General features: G+C 35.8%; 3 protein-coding genes across 3 annotated transcripts; 2 read left to right on the plus strand and 1 right to left on the minus strand.

Annotated features, from left to right (window-relative positions):
• Positions 1-5,925: 5,925 nt before the first annotated feature.
• Positions 5,926-7,094, plus strand: LOC130933282 (uncharacterized). Its single transcript, XM_057862861.1, has 7 exons — positions 5,926-6,055; positions 6,256-6,333; positions 6,421-6,486; positions 6,566-6,634; positions 6,710-6,784; positions 6,858-6,911; positions 7,055-7,094. Exons 2-7 carry the CDS (start codon positions 6,257-6,259, stop codon positions 7,092-7,094), a joined length of 381 nt encoding a protein of 126 aa, XP_057718844.1. The 5' UTR covers positions 5,926-6,055; position 6,256.
• Positions 7,095-10,821: 3,727 nt separating this feature from the next.
• Positions 10,822-13,269, plus strand: LOC130945849 (COBRA-like protein 7). Its single transcript, XM_057874548.1, has 2 exons — positions 10,822-11,418; positions 11,582-13,269. The coding sequence occupies exons 1-2, from the start codon at positions 10,884-10,886 to the stop codon at positions 12,997-12,999; spliced, it is 1,953 nt and encodes a 650-aa protein (XP_057730531.1). The 5' UTR covers positions 10,822-10,883; the 3' UTR covers positions 13,000-13,269.
• Positions 13,270-13,914: 645 nt separating this feature from the next.
• LOC130969831 (two-component response regulator ARR1-like) lies at positions 13,915-18,297 on the minus strand. The gene is made up of 6 exons (XM_057895729.1): positions 17,771-18,297; positions 17,164-17,316; positions 16,686-17,066; positions 16,075-16,151; positions 14,744-15,925; positions 13,915-14,641 (listed from the first exon to the last, which is right to left on the minus strand). Exons 1-6 carry the CDS (start codon positions 17,943-17,945, stop codon positions 14,570-14,572), a joined length of 2,040 nt encoding a protein of 679 aa, XP_057751712.1. The 5' UTR covers positions 17,946-18,297; the 3' UTR covers positions 13,915-14,569.
• Positions 18,298-24,337: the final 6,040 nt, after the last annotated feature.

A 24,337-nucleotide genomic window follows, 5' to 3' on the forward strand; every position in this document is an offset into this window, starting at 1 on the left:
TCTACTCATTTTATTATTATTATCATTTGTCTTTGAAGAAAAATGGCAAGAACATATCATGAAGATATTTGCCTTGTGGATAGTGCAAATTTGCACACTATTCTTAAAAGTGATATATATTTTACCCATCTTGTGCCAAAAGAAGAATATGTTAATACTATTATTGGCTCAGGCAATGTAATAGAAGGCTCCGGAAGAGCTATAATTTTGTTTCCTGGAGGAACAAAATTTATAATAAATAATGCACTATTATCTACCAAGTTTCTGAGGAACTTGATGAGCTTTAAAGATATTCACCGAAATGGATATCATATTGAGACTATGAATGAGAAAAATCATGAGTATTTATGTATCACAACTCATTATTTAAATAAAAAAGTTATAATAGAAAAGTTACTCTCACTCTCATCTGGGTTATATCATACCAAGATTAGTGCAATTGAATCACATACCATTGTAAACCAGAAGTTTACTAGCCCAAATGAATTCATAACTTGGCACGACCAATTAGGTCATCCTGGAACAACCATGATATGGAGAATTATTGAAAACTCCAATGGACATTCACTAAAGAACCAGAAGATTCTTAAAACTAGTGAATTTTGTTGTGCTGCATGTTCTCGAGGAAAATTAATTTTAAGGCCATCACCAGTAAAGATTGGATTTGAGTCCTCTGAATTCCTAGAAAGGATTCAAGGTGATATATGTGGACCTATTCATCCACCATGTGGATCTTTTAGATATTTTATGATCCTAATAGACGCGTATTCAAGATGGTCACATGTGTGCTTATTGTCTTCTCGCAACCTGGCGTTTGCGAGATTACTGGCTCAAATTATTCAATTAAAAGCACAATTTCTAGAAAATCCAATCAAAGCGATTCGTCTTGATAATGCTGGTGAATTTACTTCCCAAACTTTTGATGCTTATTGTATGGCTAATGGAATAAGTGTTGAACATACAGTAGCTTATGTTCACACACAAAATGGGTTAGCAGAATCACTTATTAAACGCCTCTAATTAATTGCTAGACCCTTACTTATGAGAACAAATCTCCCAACCTCGATTTGGAGGCATGTTACTTTACATGCCGCAACACTTATTCGTTTGAGGCCAACGAGTTACTATCAGTTCTCTCCTATGCAATTAGCTTTTGGCCAGCAGCCAAATGTTTCCCATTTAAGAATATTTGGGTGTGCGATATATGTTCCCATCGCACTACCTAATCGCACCAAAATAGGACCCCAAAGAAAATTGGGGATATATGTTGGATATGATTCTCCCGCTATAGTGAGGTATCTTGAGATACAAACTGGAGATGTATTTAAATCCCGATTTGCGGATTGTCATTTTGATGAATCAAAATTTCTAACATTAGAGGGAGAGAATAAGCTTCCTAAAAAGGAACTTAATTGGAACGCATCATCGTTGATGCATTTAGATCCTCGATCAGGGTAATGTGAACTAGAAGTTCAAAAGATTATACATTTGCAAAGAATAGCAAATGAATTGCCTAATGCAATTTTCGATACAAAGAGGATAATCAAATCTTATATACCAGCGAAAAATGCCCCAATTCGAATTGATGTCCCAGTAGGATAAGTAGCCACTGAAGCAAATTCACGTCAGAAGCGTGGCAGGGCCAAAAATGCCCCAATTCGAATTGATGTCCCAGTAGAACAAATAGCCACTGAAGCAAATACACACCAGAAGCGTGGCAAGCCTGTCGGTTCCAAAGATAAAAATCTTCGAAAGAGAAAAGAGGTAAATACTATTCCTATTGAAAAAGACATAGTAGAGACACCTGCAGTTGTCCAAAATTCTGATATAATTTTAACGCTAGAAGACATTCAGGTACCTGAAAATTGTGAAAATGATGAGATCTCGATAAATTATGTCTTTATAGGAGAGAAATGGAATTGAAATAAGTCAATGAAAATTTGCATATAATGTGGCATTAAATATCATGCATGAAAGTAAGGATCTTGAGACAAGATCAGTCGAAGAATGTCGACAAAAAAATGATTGGCCAAAATGGGAAGAAGCCATGAAGGCTGAATTAGACTCACTTGCAAAACGTGAAATCTTTGGACCTGTAGTCCGTACACCAGAAGATGTAAAACCTGTTGGATGCAAGTGGGTATTTGTGAGAAAACGAAATGAGAAAAATGAAATTGTGCGCTATAAAGCCTGACTTGTGGCACAAGGTTTTTCACAAAAGCCCGGTATAAATTATGAATAAACGTATTCCCATGTAGTGGATGCGATAACATTGCGTTATTTGGTCAGTTTATCTGCATATCATAAACTGCATATGCATTTAATGGATGTGGTAACAGGCTATTTGTACGGCTCATTAGATCGGGATATCTATATGAAAGTCTCTGAAGGACTAAAGATATCTAAACCATCCAGTGAATATTCGCAAGGGTTATACTCAGTTAAATTGCAAAGATCTTTATATGATCTAAAACAATCTGGACGAATGTGGTATAATCGTCTTACCTAGTATCTGGCCAAAAAATAGATTCAAGAATGATGATATTTGTCCATGTGTTTTCACAAAGAAATCTGCATCTGGATTCATTATAATTGCTGTGTACGTTGATAATTTAAATAGCATTGGGACTCCTGAAGAGATTCTAACAATTATAAAAACTCTAAAAGAAGAGTTTGAGATGAAAGATCTTGGAAGAACTAAATTTTGTCTCGGCCTGCAGATCGAGCATGTAAAAAATGAGATCTTTATTCATCAAACAACATACACAGATAAAATCTTGAAGAGATTTTATATGGATAAGTCACATCCATTAAGTACCGTAAGATCTTTGGATGTGGATATCCTTGGTCCTGAAGTACCATATCTTAGTGCTATTGGAGCGCTAATGCATCTTGCTAATAATACATATATCACTCGCGGTGAATTTACTAGCAAAATATAGTTTCTCTCCAACCAGAAGACATTAGAGTGGAATCAAACAGATCTTTCGATATTTTCATGGAACGGTTGATATGAGATTGTTTTATCCCTATTGATCCAAGTCACAATTAGTTGGCTATGCAGATACTGGATATTTGTCTAATCCACATAAAGGGAGATCTCAAACCGGATACCTGTTCACATATGGTGGTACAGCTATATCATGGAGGTCCACAAAATAGACAATTGCAGCAACATTATCTAATTATGCTGAAGTACTAGCGATACATGAAGTTAGTCGCGAATGTTTTTGGCTGAGGAGTTTGATCCAATATATTCTGTCATCATGTGTGGATTGGTTGATCAGAAGATAGCTCCAACTGTCCTGTTTGAAGATAATAAAGCATGCATTGCTCAACTTAAAGGTGGATACATCAAAGATCCGTTCAAATGATAATCTAGTAGATTTATTTACAAAGTCACTCCCAAAATCTTCATTTGAAAAATTGGTACATCATATTGAGATGTGTCGATTTCGAGATGTTAAATGATGTCGACAAGAGGGGGAGACTGTACTCTTTTTTCCTTGGTCAGGTTTTTTTCTATTGGGTTTTTCTTGACAAGGTTTTTAATGATGCAGTTCCCGTCACAAAAGATTTTGTACTCTTTTTCCTTCACTAAAGTTTTTTCCCATTGGATTTTTTTGGTAAGGTTTTAACGAGACATAATTCTAAATGACATCCAAGGAGAGTGTTGTGATAAGAATGAGTATGTGGATACTATTTATTATGGGCGGCTCACGTTCTCAAGGATAAATGCATTAAATAAATTTGAGAATGTAAATCTTCCTTCGCTTATAAATAAAGAAGCAACTGAGGGACAATTACACACATCAATAAACAATTCTCTCTCTTTATATTGCAATACTCCTTTCTCTCTCTTTATATTTCTTTATTTATATTTGTTACCTCTTATTTATTTATTTAGTTATTTTATAACAAAAATTTGTTTTGACTCATTAAATTTTTTTCATAACAAAGTTCTTTTAAATTAGACGAAGGTTTTTCTTCTAAAAGAAAAATGATTTTACTTTCTCATAAGCTTAATTAAATATTAACGTTTACGGGCCTGCTACACATACAAGCATACAAGCAACCAAGTTGGCCCAGCCCAAACACAAAACACGCGCACGAAAGAGAGATAAGATGCCGCGTCCAAATCACGCGCTCAGCATTCGAACGGTTACGTATGGGAGACTCTTCCACTTCTTCCACTTCTTCCATTTCTCAAGGCACTTTCAAATCAACGAAACCCTCTCATTTTCGAGCGAAGATCAACTTTCAAAATATAGAAATCGTAGTTCGAAAACTGCATCAAAACACCATCAACCTCTCTGTGAAGAAGAATCTGAAGAAAAAACAAACCAAGAATACTCAACGTAAGTGCATTAAAATACTGTATATTTTACTTTTCTTCTACGTCGTTCTGATAGGGTTTACTGTTACTGTTGCTTCTTTGTTATACGTCGTTCTTCTGAGTTATACGTCGTTCTTCTTAGTTCTACGTCGTTCTAAGTTCTCCTGCTATTTTTGTTGATTTTTGGGGGTTTATTCCGTAGATTCGGGGGTGTAAACTGCTTAACCTTGTAATGTGGCTTTATATTGAAGCATGGCTGAGTGATATCTGTCTGATATCTATATGGATGTATCTGAATAATATCTATGGGTGTATGTCACTGTAATCAATGGGTGTATCTTGTTTGAGATCTTTGGGTGTATCTCACTGTTATGAATGGGTGTATCTCACTGTTATGAATGGGTGTATCTTGCGAATATCTGGCTGTCTTGACTCATATATATGGGTGTATCTTACTGTTATCAATGGGTGTATCTTAGTTGTTATCAATGGGTGTATCTGAGTCATATATATATGGGTGTATATTACTGATGTCTTTGGGTGTATTTTTAGTTTCAGAGAAAATGGCAGCAAGAAACCAAACCAAAGACCTCAAATGTGCCACACATCTCCTGAATGATAAGTTCAGAAACATGACTGAGGAGAAGAAGGCCATTGTCAGGGATCTTGGATTCGGTGGGTTGATGCACATCCCACCACTGAGGGTGGATCACCAACTCTTGAGAGAGTTGGCAAAAAACTTCAAACTTGGGGAGAACAAACTGAGGACAGGATATGGTTCTTTCCATATAACCCCAAAAAAAATAGGTGATGCGCTTGGCATCAATGCAACAGGTAATTAGCTCAAAATTATAGATGTATATTAAGTTGTTGCTTGGGTGTATATTAACCTGATGCTTGGGTGTATCTGAACTGACTTGGTTGCTTTGTTGTTTTCCTTTTTGTAGGAGATCTATTTCCTGAGAAAGTTGACTACAAGAAACTTTCTGAATCTGACAAAATAATTTATAAAAGATTCCAGGGTAAGACCCTCAAAAGTCTTACCGATGAAATGATGGAAATCGGCGTTGGCAACGAAGAGGAACGCCTGATGTTCAAGAGGATATTCATCCTCTACATACAGATGGCGTTCCTTTTGCCAACGACGATAAACAAAATATCGCCGGTGCACCTGGTCCCGATTTTTGAGATGGAGGGCATAGAGGAGAGAAACTGGGGGGGGCATGTCTTGACCTTCATGATCAGGGGCATAACAGACTACCAGGAGAAGAAGAAGAAGGCAATCAATGGCTGCCTCTTCGCCCTGATGATAATCTACTTTCACCTTTCAAAAAACAAACGCAACAACAGGGGTGAAAGACCACCAAAGCCATGGATTGCCAACTGGACTAAGGAGCAGTTGGTGAAAAGAATGAATGAAGAGAGAGGAAACTTTGGTGAGTAATCATAATAAGTTAGTGTACTTTATTTACCCTAATGGTGCTAACTAAAATATCTCATGTTTCAGGGGATTCTGAATTTGGCAGAGACAAAAGAAAAAATGAGAAAAAAAAAAACAAAAAGAACAGGAAATAAAAAAAAAACAAAAAAAAGGAAGGCGAGCTCAACATCGTCTTCGGAGACAGAAACTACCGAGAGTGACACTTCTACCTCTGAGTCTGAGGCTCAAGAAGACTCGGAGGATTCGGGAATTAAACACCCCGGCAAAAAGGGGAAAAAGTAAGTACCATACTTGGGTGTAATTTCTTTATAGGGTTTGGGTGTATTTTGTTTGTCCACGTTGGGTGTATGTAGCTTATTAAGAAGGGTGTGTTTCTTTTGCTGCGTTGGGTGTATATTGTATACTCAGTTGGGTGTGTCTCATGAATTCAATTGGGTGTATTTTTAGTATGTTCTAAATGATGATTGTTTGCCTGCAGAATGGACTCAAGAAAAAGAAAGCAGAGGGAAGAGGAGTCGGATTCTGATTCAGAATCTGAATCTGAACCAAGTGACGAGTAATGTCCTGAAATTATTACTCCTTTCTTTTGGCTTCGTTATAAAGATTTCGTGTATTAACTGAAGCGTCTGTTATTGACTTATAGGAGCGAAGAATCATTGCCTGCGGAGAAGGAGAAGAAAAAGAAAGAAACAAAAACAACTCCAAAAGAGTAAGCACTTCTTTGGATAAAATTCTGTGATAAAATTAATTTTTTATTTCTGATTGGTACTGTTTTTTTTTCCACCCAGAACACCACAAAAAAAGAAAAAAGTAGTTGTGGAGGATTCACCTCCTGAAGAAGATCAATACTTTGACGGGTACAGTACCTCGTAAGCTATACTATGGTCTATCATCGTAATTATTTTTGTTAACGTCTTATTTTATGAATGTAGTGAGACATATGAAATATCGAGTGACGAACTCGATGAATGGCTAGGGGAAAACGTTCGTAAATCTGCTGCAGAGGGGTATGTCTTGCTGTGCTGTGTATTTGAGATTTTGGTGTCTTTTGTTTGCTAATAATTGTATCTTGTTTCGCAGGGACAACCAGCCTGACCTGGGATCGACAGAAGATCGCTATGTGTCCTCTGAAACGTAAGAAGCTTTATTATTTAATAAAATCTTGTTATGTATTCTGTGAAACAATATGGGTGTATTCTGTGCATCAAGTTGGGTGTATCTTGTTCACTAAGTTGGATGTATATTTGTTTTGAATAACATGTATATTTGTTTTACAGCTTTTGTTCTATATGTATCTATATATGTGTCTATATGTAAATTGTCTATTAACAAAAATACACCCAAAGGTAACAGGGATTTTACACCCATACTCTTTATAACTATACACCCAAAGAGTTATCCCCTGCTGCTGGTACCCTGAACTGATAATTTATAACTTGTCCCTGGTATTGGCTGCTACTTGAATGCGCCGCTGATGCAGCATCAAACAGGTTTATCTGAATATAACACTCACGCATTAGCTAAACAATTAACTAGAAAAATAAACTCAATCGCCACAGATTTAAAGAACATTACATTTACCTCGCTTAAAACTTTCGTCTTCTTCTTCTTTGTGGCATTTGCAATCTGTTTCTCCAGCTTTGAACCTAGCCTGTTTTTTGGACGTCCTCTTGTTCGAATCCTTGGCGGGCTTTGAAGCTCGTTAACGGATTCCAAGTTGGCGTCTTCGTGGGATAAAGAAGATGTCCCCTTCCTTTTGGCTTTTAATGCTTCCATCTCGGCCATGACGTTATCATACGCACGGTGCAGAATTGCAGTCAGCTCCTCCGATTCGGAGGCAAATTCGCAAATATTTTGCGAACGGAAAACAAGTTGGTCGAACCTCTTGCTTCTTGGCTCAATTAGTGGCTCGTCGTGGCTGCTCTTGATGTGTGTGTGTCGCCTCTTTACCTTCTTGCTCCATCGTTCCAGTATGTACCTAGGGGACACTTGGCTTACTTGTTCGAAGCTTAACACGCTTAGTGCGTGACGGCACAGTATCCCTCTCGACTCGAATAATAAACATTGGCATTTTACCTCGGCTGCAACTGAGTCGTAGGTAACCGCGAACTTGTCGAATATTGAGCTGGAAACTTGTTCTCCGACTTCGTATACTGAATAGCCTAGAGCAGAATTCTTTAATCTGGTGATGCAATTCGCCTTTCCTCTGAATTGGGCTTGGACTTCCCTAAACTTTGCTTGGGTGTACGCATCTTGAAACTGAGTTTCGATGGGGGATTTGGTTGCACATGGTATAACCGTATGAAAATCTGCAGCATCTGATTCTCTCTCTGCTTGCTCCCTGCTTCCGAGGCAATTATCGTACTGTTTGACGAACTGAATGAGCGAGCTGTTACGGGTGATGTACTTGTTAAAAAATGAATGCATGCTCTCGCTCCTTTGTGTGCTTCTCATCCCTGCCCAGAAGTGGTGGTCCAGATAGATAGGAACCCATATGTGACGGTCTTCGTACAGATCTGCATAATACACCCAAATACACACAGTAAAATACACCCGAGATACAGTACAATTTACACCTCTGCTGCAGAATTTAAAAACACATTACCTGAGAGCCACTTGTTGTCCGCAAGACCAAAATTCACCAGAAAATCGTTCCAATTCCTATCGAATGAGTCTTTGCTGTGAGAGTTCCAAACAACATGGCTCATTTGTTGTTCGATATCGGCGTGTGCCTTGTAGCCGTTTAATTTGCTTGGAATCTTCTTCATGATGTGCCAAATACACCAGCGGTGAACTGTTGTTGGCATACAGGCCTCTAGAGCCCTTTTCATTGATGCGCACTGATCGGTGAGAAACCCTTTCGGAGCGTTTCCTCCCATGCAACGAAGCCAGCATTGAAATAACCATTTGAATGATTCAATTTCTTCATTCTTCATCAAAGAGCATCCGAGAAGTGTTGACTGGCCGTGGTGATTCACCCCGACAAAAGAACCACAAACCAAATTATACCTGAAACGAATTGCCATGGTCCAGAATGCAAAATCATTAGGTACACCCCAACAAATGCTTATAATACACCCAATGACACATCCAATATACACCTCTGCTGCGGATTATTAAAAATAAATTAATTTAGCATCATAAAAAGGGACAGTTTGTTACCTGTTTGTATTGTAGGTGGTGTCGAATGAAATGACGTCTCCGAAATACTCACAGGCCGCTCTGCTTCTTGCGTCGGCCCAAAAGGCCAGCTTAATCGATTGATCCTCCTCGAGTTGGAGCTCGAAAAAGAAATTCGGATTCTTCTCTTTCATCCTTAACAAATATTTTCCGAATTCCTTTGCATCTTCTTGTTCGGAAACATTCCGCACTTCCCTGGTAATGTAATTCCTCACGTCCTTTTCGATGAAATTTAACTCGCGGTGACCCCCGGCAGCCGCAACAAATGATTGGTAGGTTTTGCTTGGTCTGATACCGGCCTCGTCGTTATTCTCTATCGTACGACGAATGGACATGCTTAGTTCCCTGTGCTGTTTGAGCATCTCTGCTTTGCTTGGACAGCAGGGGTGTGAATGATCCAGCACAACCTTTGAAATGATCCAAGCACCGACATCCTTCAATGTGTGTATATAAATTCTTGCAGGACAGTTTAAACCGGCTGTCGGATTGGTCTTCTCGGTTGGAGATATTTTAGATTTCCATTTTCCCTCTCTGCTACATGTAATCAGTTGATTCTTAATCTCGTTTCCCTTCCTATTTGTGCACCGAACTCTTGTAGAGAAACCTGCAGCCTTGGCGTAGTTCCTGTAAAATTTTCCGGCATCTTCAAGGGTCGTAAAGGTCATTCCGACCTTCGGAACAAGCTCGTCATCAACAACAGAGAGAGGCTGCACAATAAACCGTGTCAGAACTGTGAATACACCCATAGAGATGATACAAAATACACCCAATCATGTCTTATATGATACACCCGAACCGAAACAACTCAACTACAGAATGACCTTTAAAGCCATAAACTGTCAATACACAGACTGCAGAATACACCATGTCAAAAACTAAAAACACACACAATCATGTCTGATATAATACACCTGAACCACAACAACTCAATTAAAAATAACAAAAAACAAGTAAAGTGTATATACACCCACACTTATAGCTAAAATACACCCAAATCAGAAATTGATCTACACCCGAGCGTCTGCTATAAATTCCAGATAATTAAACAATGTTCAGCAATTTTTAAACTACACAATGCTATACAAATTACTGTAAATCAAACCTCAGGAACTTCGTTAGATTCAAATTCATAATCCACATCGCCTGGATTCAGCGCAGAATCTGAGCTTGAAGGATCCATTTTCTTCAAAACGAGTTCGAACTTTGATTTCAGAAAACAACAAATCAAGAGAGAAAACGAAGCTCGAGTTGCAGAGAGAGAAAAAGAGAACGTAAACGAAGAACATACCAGTGAGAAAAGAAGAGGAAAAGATCGATGGAGAAGAATGAGGAAAACGCGCGAGAAGAAGAACAACCAAATCTCAAAATAACGAAAACGAAGAAGGAAACAAATATTTTAAATTTGAAAGTTAGATATACGCGGCATATTATATAGCGCGTGTAATCAACGTACTGGAGGAGCGAGTATCTTAAATTTATGATTTAATAAACTTGTAAAGCATACAAGCCCTAATGGCTTGTATGCAGAGCTTTTCCGTAACGCTTAATAGATTTTTAAAAATTGCGAGCCACGGCATTAGAACGCCAACGCCCTGTCATTTGAATTATAAAAATGAAACATGGAATAACCCAAAAGGCATACTTTGATTAAAAATTAGAAATTCATAACATGATGTGATTATCAATTATATCAAGTGTAGTCCATGTACCGTGTACATTTCATTACACATATAACACAGCTGTAGGACCCTTCCCTTTCCTTTCTCTTTCTCCTACGCGTTTATTAAGTAGTTCCTTTTTTCCCCTCCCTCTCTTTTTCTCAAAATAATAATAATAATAATAAAACGTTTGCTTATATTTAAATAGAGCAAGCTTAAGTGGTGTCTCTTTCTGGTTTCAAATTTCGAATTGGTAAGGAAAAAAGCAATGGCATCGCACTACTTCCTTAGCTGCTTTATCAGCAGCGTCGCCGTTCTATCCATCATATTGATTCAAACGACGCCGTTTTCTGCGGCCCAGTCAGCATCCTGTAACGGCATACTCGTCTCCTACGCCTACACCGGCGGGACGCGCCTCCCGCCCAATGTCTCCGATGCGGCCAAGCAACCGTACCGGTTCGAGTCCACGCTCACTGTTCTCAACAACGGCCTCGACGACCTCAAGTCATGGAAGGTCTTCGTCAAGTTCCAGCACAATGAGTTCCTCGTCTCTGCCTCCGGCGCCGTCCTCGCCGATGGCACCACTCTCCCCGCCGCTGTCGGTAACGGCACCATCTTCGCTGGATATCCTATGACTGACCTCAAGACTGCGGTGGAAACCGCCGGCGACTTGACGCAGATGCAGGTCCAGATCGATCTCGTTGGCACTGTTTTTGGAGTGGCGCCGCCCACTGTTCCTCTTCCTTCCTCCATCAATCTCGCCAACGATGGATTCATCTGTAAGAAGAAGCCAACTGGTCAAGGTAACACTTCTCGTTTTCGCGTGATTTAATTCTTCTAAACTGAGATTGTGATTTGGATTTGGATTTGTGTTTAGGTTAGGTGTTTGATCTTAGAATTTAAGTTAGGGGAATGTGGTTTGACTAGTGTTGACATTGAGAAAGAAAATAATGTTGGTTTTTTCAGGAAAGAATGTAAGTAACGTGTGTTGCACAAAGGATCCGAAGTTCAAAACGAACATAACCATAGATGATGAGTTCCTTCCCCGTCAAGATGGTGATCTATCAATCATGTATGATGTGATTAGAACTTATGATTCCAATTATTGGGCTGAGGTTACCATTGCAAACCATAACCCTCTCGGTCGTCTTGACAATTGGAAATTGAGCTGGGATTGGATGAATGATGAGTTCATATACTCAATGAAAGGGGCTTATCCTTATGTTGTGGATGCTTCTGATTGTGTCTTTGGTAAGCAAGGGACATTCTACAAGGAGCTTGACTTTGCCAATGTCTTGAATTGTGAGAGAAGGCCAACCATCATTGATCTTCCTCCCACCAAGTTCAACGATACGGATCTTGGTAAGATCCCTTTTTGCTGCAGGAATGGTACTATATTGCCGCCCTCGATGGACCCCAGCAAATCCGTTTCGAAATTTCAGATGCAGGTTTTCAAGATGCCGCCCGCTCTCAATCGCTCTCAGCTTTCCCCGCCACAGAACTGGAAGATAAATGGCACCCTCAACCCAACTTACAAGTGTGGCCCTCCCGTGAGAGTGAGTCCTAGTGAAAATCCGGATCCATCGGGCTTGCCGTCGAACAAGACAGTGATGGCAAGTTGGCAGGTTGTGTGCAACATAACGAAGCCCAAGGGAGCAACCAGCAAATGCTGTGTCTCATTTTCAGCATATTACAATGATTCGGTTATACCTTGCAAAACATGTGCCTGTGGATGCCCCAGTAACACTGCAAGAACATGTAGTACTACTGCACAGGCTATGTTCCTTCCACCAGAGGCACTTCTTGTTCCTTTTGATAACCGAACTGCGAAAGCTGTTGCTTGGGCTGATCTGAAGCATCTACCGGTTCCGAAACCAATGCCATGTAGTGACAACTGTGGTGTAAGCATCAACTGGCATGTATACACAGACTACACTAAAGGGTGGAGTGCAAGAGTCACTCTTTTTAACTGGGGTGACACTAATTTCGCAGATTGGTTTGCTGCAGTGCAAATGGATAAAGCAGCTGCAGGTTTTGAGAAAATGTATTCATTCAATGCAACCACCCTAGACGGTGTAAACAATAATACCATATTGATGCAAGGTTTGCCAGGACTGAACTACCTTGTCGCGGAAGCAGATGGTGCCAACCCTCTTAACGATCCTAGGGTGCCTGGTAAACAACAATCAGTAATCTCATTCACCAAGAAAACTACCCCGGGAATTGATGTTGCTCATAGAGATGGGTTTCCCACTAAAGTGTTCTTCAATGGCGAGGAATGTTCACTTCCTTCGGTGTATCCAATGAGTAGTGGATTCAGGGAGGTCTTGTCCTGGAAAAGTTCTATCGTTCTGTCTCTGTTGCTGGTTATCTTGATGCGGTAACAGTGGTCATGTTTTGACTGTGAATCTTGCTTGCGTCGGTTTCTGAGGCAGTTTTACATTCATATGTTGATATCATCACAGAGATTCAGTGAGAGACGTTAGTTCTGTTGTAACATTCAAGCTGTATGACTGATTTGGATGCTGTGCTTTGCCAATTGTTCAATTGTATGATTCTTTAGAGAATGTTATGGTATAGAAAATGTAGATTTATTGTATTAGATGACAGAAATATATTTCTTTTGTTTTTTTTTTATTCTAAGATCATCTTCATATATATTGCATTCGTTTTTCCTGATCATATATGACATTGAATCATTGATTGGAATCGCTTATTAGTGTGTCTAGTCTCTACACCCAAAATCCAAATGGAGGTCAACTGACAATTACTTTGATGCTCTTCGAAAATTAGAGAATAAATTTAATTATATACATATTTAAGACATGAAATAATTTTTTTGCATATTTTATTTTAATATAGAGTATCATGTTCGAATTAAAATCTATGTAATTAGTTTATGTATCATTTTTAGTGATGTATTGAATTGAATAAATATCTAGTTATTTATCTGTTAAAAATATGCACAACAAAAATTACATAATAATAAAGTATCTCTAATTTCGAAAGAATATGAAACAATTACCAAAGTATATTTATCCGTGCAGAATAAAAATATACACATGACCCTAAAAAAATTGGCGAGATCAAGAGTTAATTAGCTTGACCAAACTTGAATGTAGTTAAACCTATAATCTGACTTGCGAGTAAAATGAAATTATACATTAAAACAATATATTAGTACTATATGTGAATTACCACATTAACCTCAAGATAGCAAAGAAATGTTTTGATAACAAAAATGTTATGGCTTCTTGCAGAATAACAAATGAAACCGCTTAAAGAAATGGCACCAGAGAGCCCCATAATCACTGATCAATTAGTTAATCACTGCCTATTAATCAAGTCACTATTGTTATTGTACAGGCCACAGGGAATGCAAAACATAATATGACAAATATAAAAGCACAAACAAAAGTATCTAAGTACAAGAACAACCAGAAAAGAATAGCAAGACCCAATGTCTTGAGCAACCAAATGGAAATATTTACATGCCTAAGGTAAGTCATTTGCTTACTTTGACCAACATACACTAGAAGAGAAAATGAAGAAGGAACAAAAGAAAAATAATGTTCACAATTGTTATTAGTGTTAGAAATGCTCCTACGAGTCTGCAGATGTATCAAAACCTTGCTTCTGCAATCCTCCCTAACCCAACATACCTTCATCAACACCCTAAAGTTAGAAGCTTACTAGGAATTTTGTTATTCAAAGCAGTCAAAAATTGTCCATGCCCTTTGCATATATGCAGTTGAGGCATCTTTATCGCGTCTTTAACAGATTTCGTGTCGAGACTAAACCACTGTCGTTCGCTATTTCCAGAAGTCTGAATATCTGTTTGTTGAACAATTTACACTCAGTTCCAAACTAGCTGATTGCAGAATGATAAAGCATATGTAACAGCAACTATTTACACTGGCAACTGCAAGTGGAAGGAACTATACAAGGTCTGTTCTAGACCGGAACGTTATCCAGGGAATACCCGTCGAAGTCAAAATCATTCTCAGCTGGTCCAATGCCTTCTTGCTGCCAGAACCATACAGATGTGATTTCTATAAAGTAAAAAGCTATAACAAGCATATAAGAATTTAGTGAATTAGCGAACACGGAAAGGATCAAAGGACCAACCTGTTTGAGAAGTGCACTCATGAGATCCTCCTGCCCATAATGCTCAGGATAGAAGTTAGTTTGGGAGCTTGCATCAGGGATTCTTTCGGTCTTAACCCTTATTGAGTTGTCAGTGACGAGTGTATTGAGGTGTTGATTTTGGAGAGTGCCTTGCTCCATGCTTTCACTCGCAGAGAATATAGGCTTTACAATCATGGTATTGGCATCTCTGCTTTGTCCCGTCTGTTGGTTAGAAGAAAAGCTCTGCTGCACTAAAACTGAAGGCGAGACATCAATGTTACCATGTAAAGGATTTGCATGCTGAGAGGCAGCATTATACGTAAGGCTTGGATTCGATACCTCCCAATCATGTGGCTTTTGCAGTTCACTAAAAATGTCATAATTTGGAACAAACCCGCCTGCCCGTTTAATTCCAGAAGTAACTTCTTCTTGAAACGAGCCTTTTGTTGTGATACTGGATATACCAGGAGTGCTTCCAAGTGGGAAACTGCTGATGGGCATTTCAGTGGTTTGATTAATGGGAAAATTCATCATTGAAGAGCTTTGTGAAATAGGATTGTAGCCAGGTGCTCTAGTACTACCCGCAATCCCATTCCTGCCCATAAGAGCATTAGAAGTTCCATTTGATGCACTAGGCTGCCCCAAACATGATGGGAGTCTGGGAAGGTGAGGACCAGTATTTTCACTTAGCATGTGTCCTCTGGGTTGGGATTGTGCCATCTGCATTAACAAGGGATTGCTCTGTGTAGAAGCATTGACTCGGACAGTCATGTTGCCAAGGGGTTGGGATGATTGGTGCAAACTGGCAAGCTGCTTTGGTTCCATATTTGTTGGGATTCCGTGAAGTAAGTTCACTGGTTTACTATTACTCAAATGTTGTTGTTGTTGTTGTTGCCCTTCAGTGAATCTTAACCTTGGATTTTCAAAACTAAAAAGGTTTCTTTGATCCATGATGGGCATGGGTAAGCCCCCCTTCGGAGCTGACCTACCAAGTCCGGCTGCTTGAAGTGTGGCTAGACTTTGTGCTGGAAGTTGGCCAGCAGCTGCAAGAGTTTGAAGATCAATTCCGTTAATCGAAGAAATTGTCCCAAATGTTGCATCTTGAGGATTCATGAAGGAACTGTTCATGTTATTCTGATGCTGAGAAACCCCACTCAACCTTCGGAGGTACAAACGATATTTCTGCAATGAACAAGGGAAAAATGTGTTAGCTCCTTCAGGTAATCATCTAATAGCAAAGGTGACCACAACAACCGGGAGAAGTAGGGATACAAAATTTTACTCTTGAATCTATTCATCCCAAAAGTACACATTGCATGACAATATAATACCTGAAGGTGGCTGGCTACATTTTCTCTGGTGAGTCCAGGAACATTCATCAATTCAAGAATCTTTTTGGGTACAGCCTCTGTATAAACATCAAATTTGAAAACATAAGAGGAGGTCATACATTTTAAGAAACGTCTAATTAATCAGCTAGGGTTCGAGAACACTGTAATTCTTCCCAACTAAGATACAACAGCCAAACTTGATCCTATTAAGTGTGGTTGGCTACTATATAGCTTAGTCAATGCTATGATGTCCTATCATAAACTATATCTAATGATAAACTATTAAAAACTAAATATTTCTTAATTGTTTCGCTTATTATTTTTCTTAATTATTAGTCAACCATCTATCTGATCTACTCTCCTTAGAGACAAACTACCAATTTAGTGAGATACAACTAGATTAAGTGATTTTCATGAGCAACAATCTGCAACCCGTATGTGTTATCGACACGGTGAAATTGTAGTTTTGAGGATTTCACAGCTCATGTATGCAATTAAACGAATACATGCATACCCTTTGGATGATGCATCCAAAGTGCTGTTATGCATTGTTATGCTGAATTAGGCATAGGTGTGCATGGAAAGGGAAAAGGGAAAATTTTTTCACATACTATCAATTCCCAGTTGATCTACAGCAGCTACAAACTGTTGATGCAGCTCAACAGACCAAACAACTCTTGGCTTCTTTAAAGTTGAAGTGTCATCTCTTTCCTCTGCTTCCTCTTCCTCATCCCTCCTCTTCTTCGAGTTTCTCCAGTTGCTTTCATTTGCCGACGACGAGTAATCCGCGTCATCCGATGCCTTCTGATGTCGGTCTCCTTCTTCGGCACTACCCGACTGCTCAGTATCTCTCCATTCATTCTTTCTCTTGCGAACAACATGCTGCCATATGTTCTTCAAAGCCTCTATGCGAACCGGTTTAATTAAGTAATCGCAGGCACCATGTGTTACACCCTTCATAACAACGTTTTTACCATCATCTGCAGACATCACTGTAACAAGTAACAAGCATAGCACAAAACCATGTCAGTCTCAAACACATCAATGCAGTGCACATACGGATCTAAGCTGATGAATAAGAACACTTACTGATAACAGGGAGGTCCATTTCCAAGCCAATGTGTTCTAACAGTTTAAATCCATCCATGTCTGGCATATGCACATCACTGATAACAATGTCAAACCCATTTTTATTCTTTCGAAGAAGTGTGAGCGCTTTCTCTGCTGTATTGCATTTGGTAACTGAAATGGATACAACAAAATTCCTCAAAATTTAGAATTCAGCTGAGTAATCACATAAGACAAAATAGCACACAAATCGAACACCCAACTTGCTGCAAAGGCTCTTACTTCTTGGAATAAAGTCAATACAACAAATCTGGCTTCTGAAACACAAGAGCAAGAAAACTAGAGAAGCACCACATGAAGTAAAAGGGAACCAAACTTGAAGAGAAGTATACATACAAGAATCCAAGAAACATTCATAAAAGGATTGCAATAACAAATTTTGCGATCACCAAATAACTATCTACATGCATGTAATATAGTTGGGGGAAAAAAGGGACAAGCTTTTCTTTTTCCTTCCTTAGTTTTTGGTTCAAGGAATTGAACCTACAAATCGGAAAATCGAAATTGAAGAGAGAGAGAGAGAGAGAGAGAGAGAGAGAGAGAGAGAGAGGTGATTGAGTTGTAGTACCTTCGTAAAGACAAGTTCGGAGCATCTTCTCGAGAATCATGAGACACGTGGGATCATCGTCCACAACAAGGACCCGCAGACCCGCCGGAAACTGGTCGGAGACGACGTCGGCGGATTTCACAGCAGCACCTGAAGTAACCGTCGACATGGATCCCCTTCCGTTGCTGAGATTCATGGTTAAGTTGAGTTCAGAGATCCAAACAGCCACAGCGACACAACAAACTCAGACAAAAACATGAAACAAAAACAGAACAGCGGTTTCTGTTTTCTGAGGTTTCACATAATTGAAATTGAGAAGTCTGTGAAACAAACAAAGAAGTAGTTGTTGGGAGCCGAGTTCAATTATTCAACGAGAAGCAACTGAAATGAAAGGAGAACGCAGGAATCGGAGAAGAAGAAATTAAAAAACAAAAAGGGGAAATGGAATTTTCGGACACAAATTTATTTATATAAACATGTTTTGTGCCTTAATAACCTCCAGCTTATGTTATGTCCTTCTAAAATCCTCCTCCTGTTTCTTTTCTGGTTTCTTCTTATTTTTCACATCTTCCATTTATGAAATTTTAATTTAATTTTTATTAATCTTACATTTAGTATTAATTATTATGAATTATGAAAAATAAATAATAACGATATTCCAAGTTATGTGTCATTCCTGAGAGAGTGGATCCAGCTCATTCATTGCAGGAACTTGCCCCTCCTCCTCTTAAATTAAATCTACTCTTCCGACACATTTTTAACAACTCATGCTTTGGAATTTTACTGCCTATGCTCACAACTTTAATTAATTCTCTTTCTCTTTTTCTTTTTTGATGATTTTTTTATTAGGGATTTTTTTTTGGTTTTTCTATTATCCTCTTGTTGTAATCATTTATTAAATTTGCTTTTGTAGCTGTTAGCACTTAGCACCCAATAATTTCACGTATGTTAGTGCCTTTCAAAAAAGTAGTAGGTTCAATCACAAACAAAATGGTTTATCTTTAAAATATATATTGAATATTATCAATTATTTTTTTATAATGTATTTTTCGTATATTTATTTAAAGATGAAATTTTTCTAATAATAATAACAACTTTAACATATAATTTAATAGATATATTTTATTAGGTGAAAACTCAGGTGAAGTCGACTTCAGGTAAAGTTTATATCTGAGAATCGTTAGATAAAAATTTAGTCAAATCAATTAAATTATTTAACAACTCTCAAATATCAACTTCACCTAAAGTCAATTGCACATGAGTTTTCACCATTTTATTAATTGAATGCAGGCATGTTGGGTATTTTATGTCAAAGTTAATTACTGTGTGGTACTATGTAGAGCATGTCAACAAGTTGTCGTGTTCTCTCATCAGATATAAATGCTGTTTAAATTCGTGTATGGGACAACATTAATATAAAAGATTAAATGCTTTTATAGACGTTTATTCGTGCTTTAAAATGGATCTCTCTAATTAAGCAACGAACTTACTAATTATTAATATTAATTAATAAGCTAAGAATTTTAATTATTTTCCTAAAAAAAGTTTAACTTAAAAAACATGTTAAAATTATTAATAAAAAATAATTTATAGAAATAAAAAGTTTAAATTTTTAAATACAGTTGTTATATATTTATTAAATTAAAGTATTTACAAATTTATACTAACAGTCTTAATATGTGTCCTAATTGTTAACCAAAAAAAGCGAGGATTTTGATTCTCCTAATTAGAAAAGTAAGAAGACATTAGTACCCCAAAAAAGAAAAACCGCCACTAAAAAGAGAAAAGGTAAGAAATACATAATCCATTATTAATAGTCGAATATTTAATTGGCACACAAAACCATAAGCTTTATACTAGTATTATATTCCAATTCCTTAATCATCAATTAACATTCCAAATTAACACTTCCAATGCAACTTTACTTCCTCGTACCTTTTTTTTTTTCTTCCTTTTATAATTGTTTCCCACATTTTCATTTTGTAGTGCATTTACATGAAACAGACGGATAGAATATTAAACCAAGCCTTATCCTCCATGGTGGGTCTCTTTTTTCTTCTATACACATCAAAGCCTAATAATAAAGATTCATGGGAAGCTCAAAATAATGATTTGTTTGTTGTTTGGGTTTGGGTCAATGTCCACTTCACATTCATACATGTAAACCAATCCCAAAGTGATGCAAGCCAGTTCATTGATTTGACCCTTAATTTTAATCACTTAATTGTATGGAATAATGCACACTTGTGGTGAACGTAACAGCACAGGCACTATGAAAATTGAATTTGAAAACTTTATTTAGTTCCTTGAAGAACAATGAGTTAAAAATAGTGATTGTGTGTCCAAATTCACAAAGGCATAGTTGTATATACCATATACTATATAGTAAATAAAGTAATGTTGTTGGCATGACAACCACCACTAATTAACTCTATTGTGGTGGTGCCTTTAATTTGGTTTCCACTTTGATGCAGTGAGAGTGGCCATTCCAATTTTTGCAACTACTAGTTTACTATTTATTTCATTCAGAAATTAAAGCAACCTGCTACTTGGAAACTAGAAAACAATAAATTAAACAAACCCTTCGGATATTTTTTCAAACAACCTAAGGATAATGCAATAGGTTACATTATTATATACCTAAGTTTTAATTTGATCCTTAAAAGTTAATTATTTTTATTTAGTCTTAAATTTTACAAATATAACTCATATTAGTTCTTAAAATAATTTTTGACACACAGATCACAATGTTAACGTAAACAATCAGATGTTACATTATATTTTATAAAACGATATCATTTTGATTTTGACACTCAAATAATTTAAAAATATCATAGGTGGTGTTCATTAAAATTTTTTCTCTCAAATCAAGTAATAGAAAATCGTTTTTTATTTATTTAAACGTTAAAAATAAGACTGCATCATTTTACTGATTCTAACATAGTATGTTATTATCCATGTCAATACTTCATTAACATTTATATGTCAAAAATCATTTCAAAAAATAATGTGAATTACGTTTGTAAAATTTGAAGACTAAATAAAAACAATTGTCGTGTAGAAATCAAATTAAGTATTAACACGTTTGGACCATTAAAATTAAGTAGTTATTTAAATAATAATAACAAAATTTTATATTAAAAATGAGAATAATAATATTAATATATGGAAGGTAAGAGGAGTGGAAACTGCAAACTAAAGTGGGTATTAGGTTCAAGAACTTTTTTGAGTGTGAAGGCTGCAACATACAATATGGGTGTGAGGTGAAGAAGAAAGCTCTCCTTTTGAAGCGACTTCAGTTCAATGCAACCAACTTGAATCCCTAAAAACTCCTCAATCCTCTCTCTCTCTTTTTTGTTGTTGCGTTTCTCAGTGTACATATATTATTCCGACTCACTCCTTTGCTTTTTCAATTTTCTTTATTAAACAATAAAAATCACTAATTTTAACTCTTAGTTTTTTCAATGAATTAAAATTTTTTAGTTCATTATTGAATAGTGTTTTTTGTCTTTTAGTAGTATTTATTATTTAGTATCTGTCTACTCACATGGGTTTCGCTAAGGATATCTATTAAAGTTATTAGAAATTGAAATTTTATATATTTTATATTTTTTAGTTAAGGGTCTATTTATATATGTACTCTGTTTTGGGAAACAAACCCTCCCTCGACACGTGTCACATGACGCCACTTCCATAGGATAAGGTCTCCATACTATGTATTGTTTTCAGTTTTCACATTACTCTTTTTTTTTTTTTTCCTTTTCTTACTACCACGGCATTGTCGTCTCTTTTTATCATGTTGTTTTCTTTGGGGTAAGATTTTATCATGATAATCAGTTTGATGCTGGCCTGGGACATAGCCTAAATAAACATCATTTAATTTGAAGGTAGCAAATAATTATAAAAAGAATAATGTATTAACGAGATGAAGAAAAACTTACTTAGGAGTAAAATTAAAGCTAATTATGAGAATTCCTTAAGGTAAGCAACCCTATAATATTTGAATAATTGGGAAAATTTATAATACATAGTGCAAGAAAAGCAGTGAAAGCACGGCAAAAAAGGTAGAAATCTGCAAAACGTATATTCGCTTTGGAACCTTTTTTTTCTTACGATGAATAAACAAGACCTCACAAATAAGTAACGCTTTTCATCACTGTAAAAAAGTTTGACATATATGTTAGAATAATATTAATTAATTAATTAGGAGCAAAACACACATTGTGGTACACTCATTCCCCACACTGAGCACTATATATTACAATACATACCCTCTTCACTTGTCTCATCTTAGCTCTTAGCTTTCACTTTGGCTTCTCCCAACAGATTTAAATCTTTAAAGTTTCATGATTCAATATATTATCGTTAATTGTTTATGGTTTGTTCCTCCTGGTTTTAAGCTTTTTATGAGTTGGAGAATGGCGAAACACACATGATATATGCTTTTAAGGGAAATGGAATATTTTTGAGTGAGACTGGGAGTGGGTGATAAAGATTAAACAATACATGCGAGCGCAATTAAAATATTTATTGTTTTTACAGGTTTTTAAATTGATAAAAATTCTAGTTAACTTCATGTAAAGTTGATAGCTGATAGTCGTTAAATAATTTGATAAATTTGACTAAATTATCATCTAATGACTCTTAGTTATCAACTTTATATGAAATTATCTGCATCTAAATTTTTATCTTCTAAATTATAATAATTGTCAGATTAAGTGTGGTTCTAGACCAATAAACTTACATCATGTGGCAATTCGTGAAAGTTGGAGAAAAATCCAACTAACTTTTGCTAATTTTTTTGTATTTTTTTTGTCAAATAATAATTAAAAGATGTTTGAAAATTAGTCATTTTTAGTATTTTTTATTATTTTTTATCAATACAGATATTAAATTATTTTAAATATATATTTTATTAATTTATATATAAAATTTAAAAAATATTAGTATAAATTGTATTGATTTTTATGTATAAATTTTAATAAATATAATTACAAATTATATATTTTTTATGTATAAAATTTTTATAAATATAAATATAAATTATTGTTGATTAAATATTAATTAAAAATTATAATATTTATTGATCATATAATAATAATAATAATAATAATAATAATAATAATAATAAGAGAATTAGAAAAGAAAATACTTAAAGATAAACTCTTCTAGTAAAAAAAATAGAATGGTAGTTAGTTATTAGTTAAAATATAAAAAATTTATTAGTTCCATAATATTTTTCTTGTAAAAATAGTTGTTAAGAGTATTAATATAATAAGCTTGTATTAATATAATCATGAGTCCCATGTCCAGCAACACTTCACTTTTTCTTGTTTTATAATTTTTACAACTAACTTTTCTTATTTGCTTAAAGTTGGAATGGGTCTTCAGAAAGCGGACATCTCTCTGATCTCCGTTCCATTCTCCTCTCCATTTTTGTCATAAATTTTGAGAAATGATTTTTGAAATTTGATCTCCGATTTAATTTAGCTTTTAAAGTTTCAATTAACTTTAATCGTATTCTAAAATTTTGACTCAAGCCTCAATTTGCTCTTTATATTTTTTTTCGTCACTAGAAAACTGACTTGATAATTTTAAATAACATTTAGTAATATAACAATTAGATGACGTGACCAAATTTTTCTAAGCATCAAGTTAACTCCTCATAATATGAAAATAAAACCTAACTCAGTCCCAATTTTTTCAAATTGTAATAGTTTCTCCAAAAATTGAAAAAAATGTTAAAAAACAGCAACAAAAAAAAGAGAATAAAAAAAAAAGATTTTTTACAATTGATTGCCAAAGTAGAACAAAAAACTTAAAATGTTCACATAATCAATTATATAACTAACAGTCACAAATATCTGAATACATATATAATTGTTCTTAGGCCAAAATGACGTGACATGGTTTCAAAATTTTGAACCACCCGCTGATTAGATATAACACCACAATGCTCAAAATGTACTTAAAACTTGAATATGATCATCTGAGACACCTCCAAACCATAATACTAATGTCAATGTCTAAGAAAAATCAAGTAGTTCAGTTCATGATTATCACTTAATTTCATATGTATAATAAAACACTCATGGTGGTCATTAATGCAGACGATGTTCAGCACAGAAAATATATGTAATTGTACAGTTATACTATTAGAGAAACATAAAAGAATAAGATTGTCCTTTTAAATTGATAAAAGAGAAATACAATTGTTCTAACAACGGTTGCTCCAATAAATAAATATATGTAATTTCAATCATAAAATACTAGACATATATTAAAGAGTTTTGTCTATAACAGATTTCATAGTGAGGCAGAAATTTTATTCTTGTACTTGAAGTAAAAAGAACGAAAAAAATAAAGAAAAATAAAGAAAAGATAAACAAGGCAATTATTCATGTTTGATCTCTAAATAAATGCATGGAGTATAAACATTAGATAAAAATCTTAGAATGGCTCAATATTTAATTTGTGTCCGTCTACAGTAACACTTGAGTGTTATTAGTCTTTACTAAAATTGTTGTGAAATACTTTATTTTTACAAGAAATTAGCCAGTCTGAAAGAAAATCTCATGTCCTAAACTG

The sequence above is a fragment of the Arachis stenosperma genome, chromosome 1 (genome assembly GCF_014773155.1).
Source record: "Arachis stenosperma cultivar V10309 chromosome 1, arast.V10309.gnm1.PFL2, whole genome shotgun sequence".
NCBI classification, from domain to species: Eukaryota; Viridiplantae; Streptophyta; class Magnoliopsida; order Fabales; family Fabaceae; genus Arachis; species Arachis stenosperma.

Bases quoted from the DNA above. Each gene is read 5' to 3' on its own strand.
- LOC130933282 (XM_057862861.1), top strand. From the start codon at position 6,257: ATGGACTCAAGAAAAAGAAAGCAGAGGGAAGAGGAGTCGGATTCTGAT. The intron at 6,487-6,565 runs GTAAGCACTTCT...TTTTCCACCCAG, and splicing joins ACAAAAACAACTCCAAAAGA to AACACCACAAAAAAAGAAAA. The intron at 6,785-6,857 runs GTATGTCTTGCT...CTTGTTTCGCAG, and splicing joins CGTAAATCTGCTGCAGAGGG to GGACAACCAGCCTGACCTGG.
- LOC130969831 (XM_057895729.1), bottom strand. From the start codon at position 17,945: ATGAATCTCAGCAACGGAAGGGGATCCATGTCGACGGTTACTTCAGGT. The intron at 17,067-17,163 runs GTAAGTGTTCTT...TACTTGTTACAG, and splicing joins AATGGACCTCCCTGTTATCA to TGATGTCTGCAGATGATGGT. The intron at 14,642-14,743 runs GTTGGTCCTTTG...TGGTTCTGGCAG, and splicing joins TGAGTGCACTTCTCAAACAG to CAAGAAGGCATTGGACCAGC.
- LOC130945849 (XM_057874548.1), top strand. From the start codon at position 10,884: ATGGCATCGCACTACTTCCTTAGCTGCTTTATCAGCAGCGTCGCCGTT. The intron at 11,419-11,581 runs GTAACACTTCTC...TGGTTTTTTCAG, and splicing joins GAAGAAGCCAACTGGTCAAG to GAAAGAATGTAAGTAACGTG.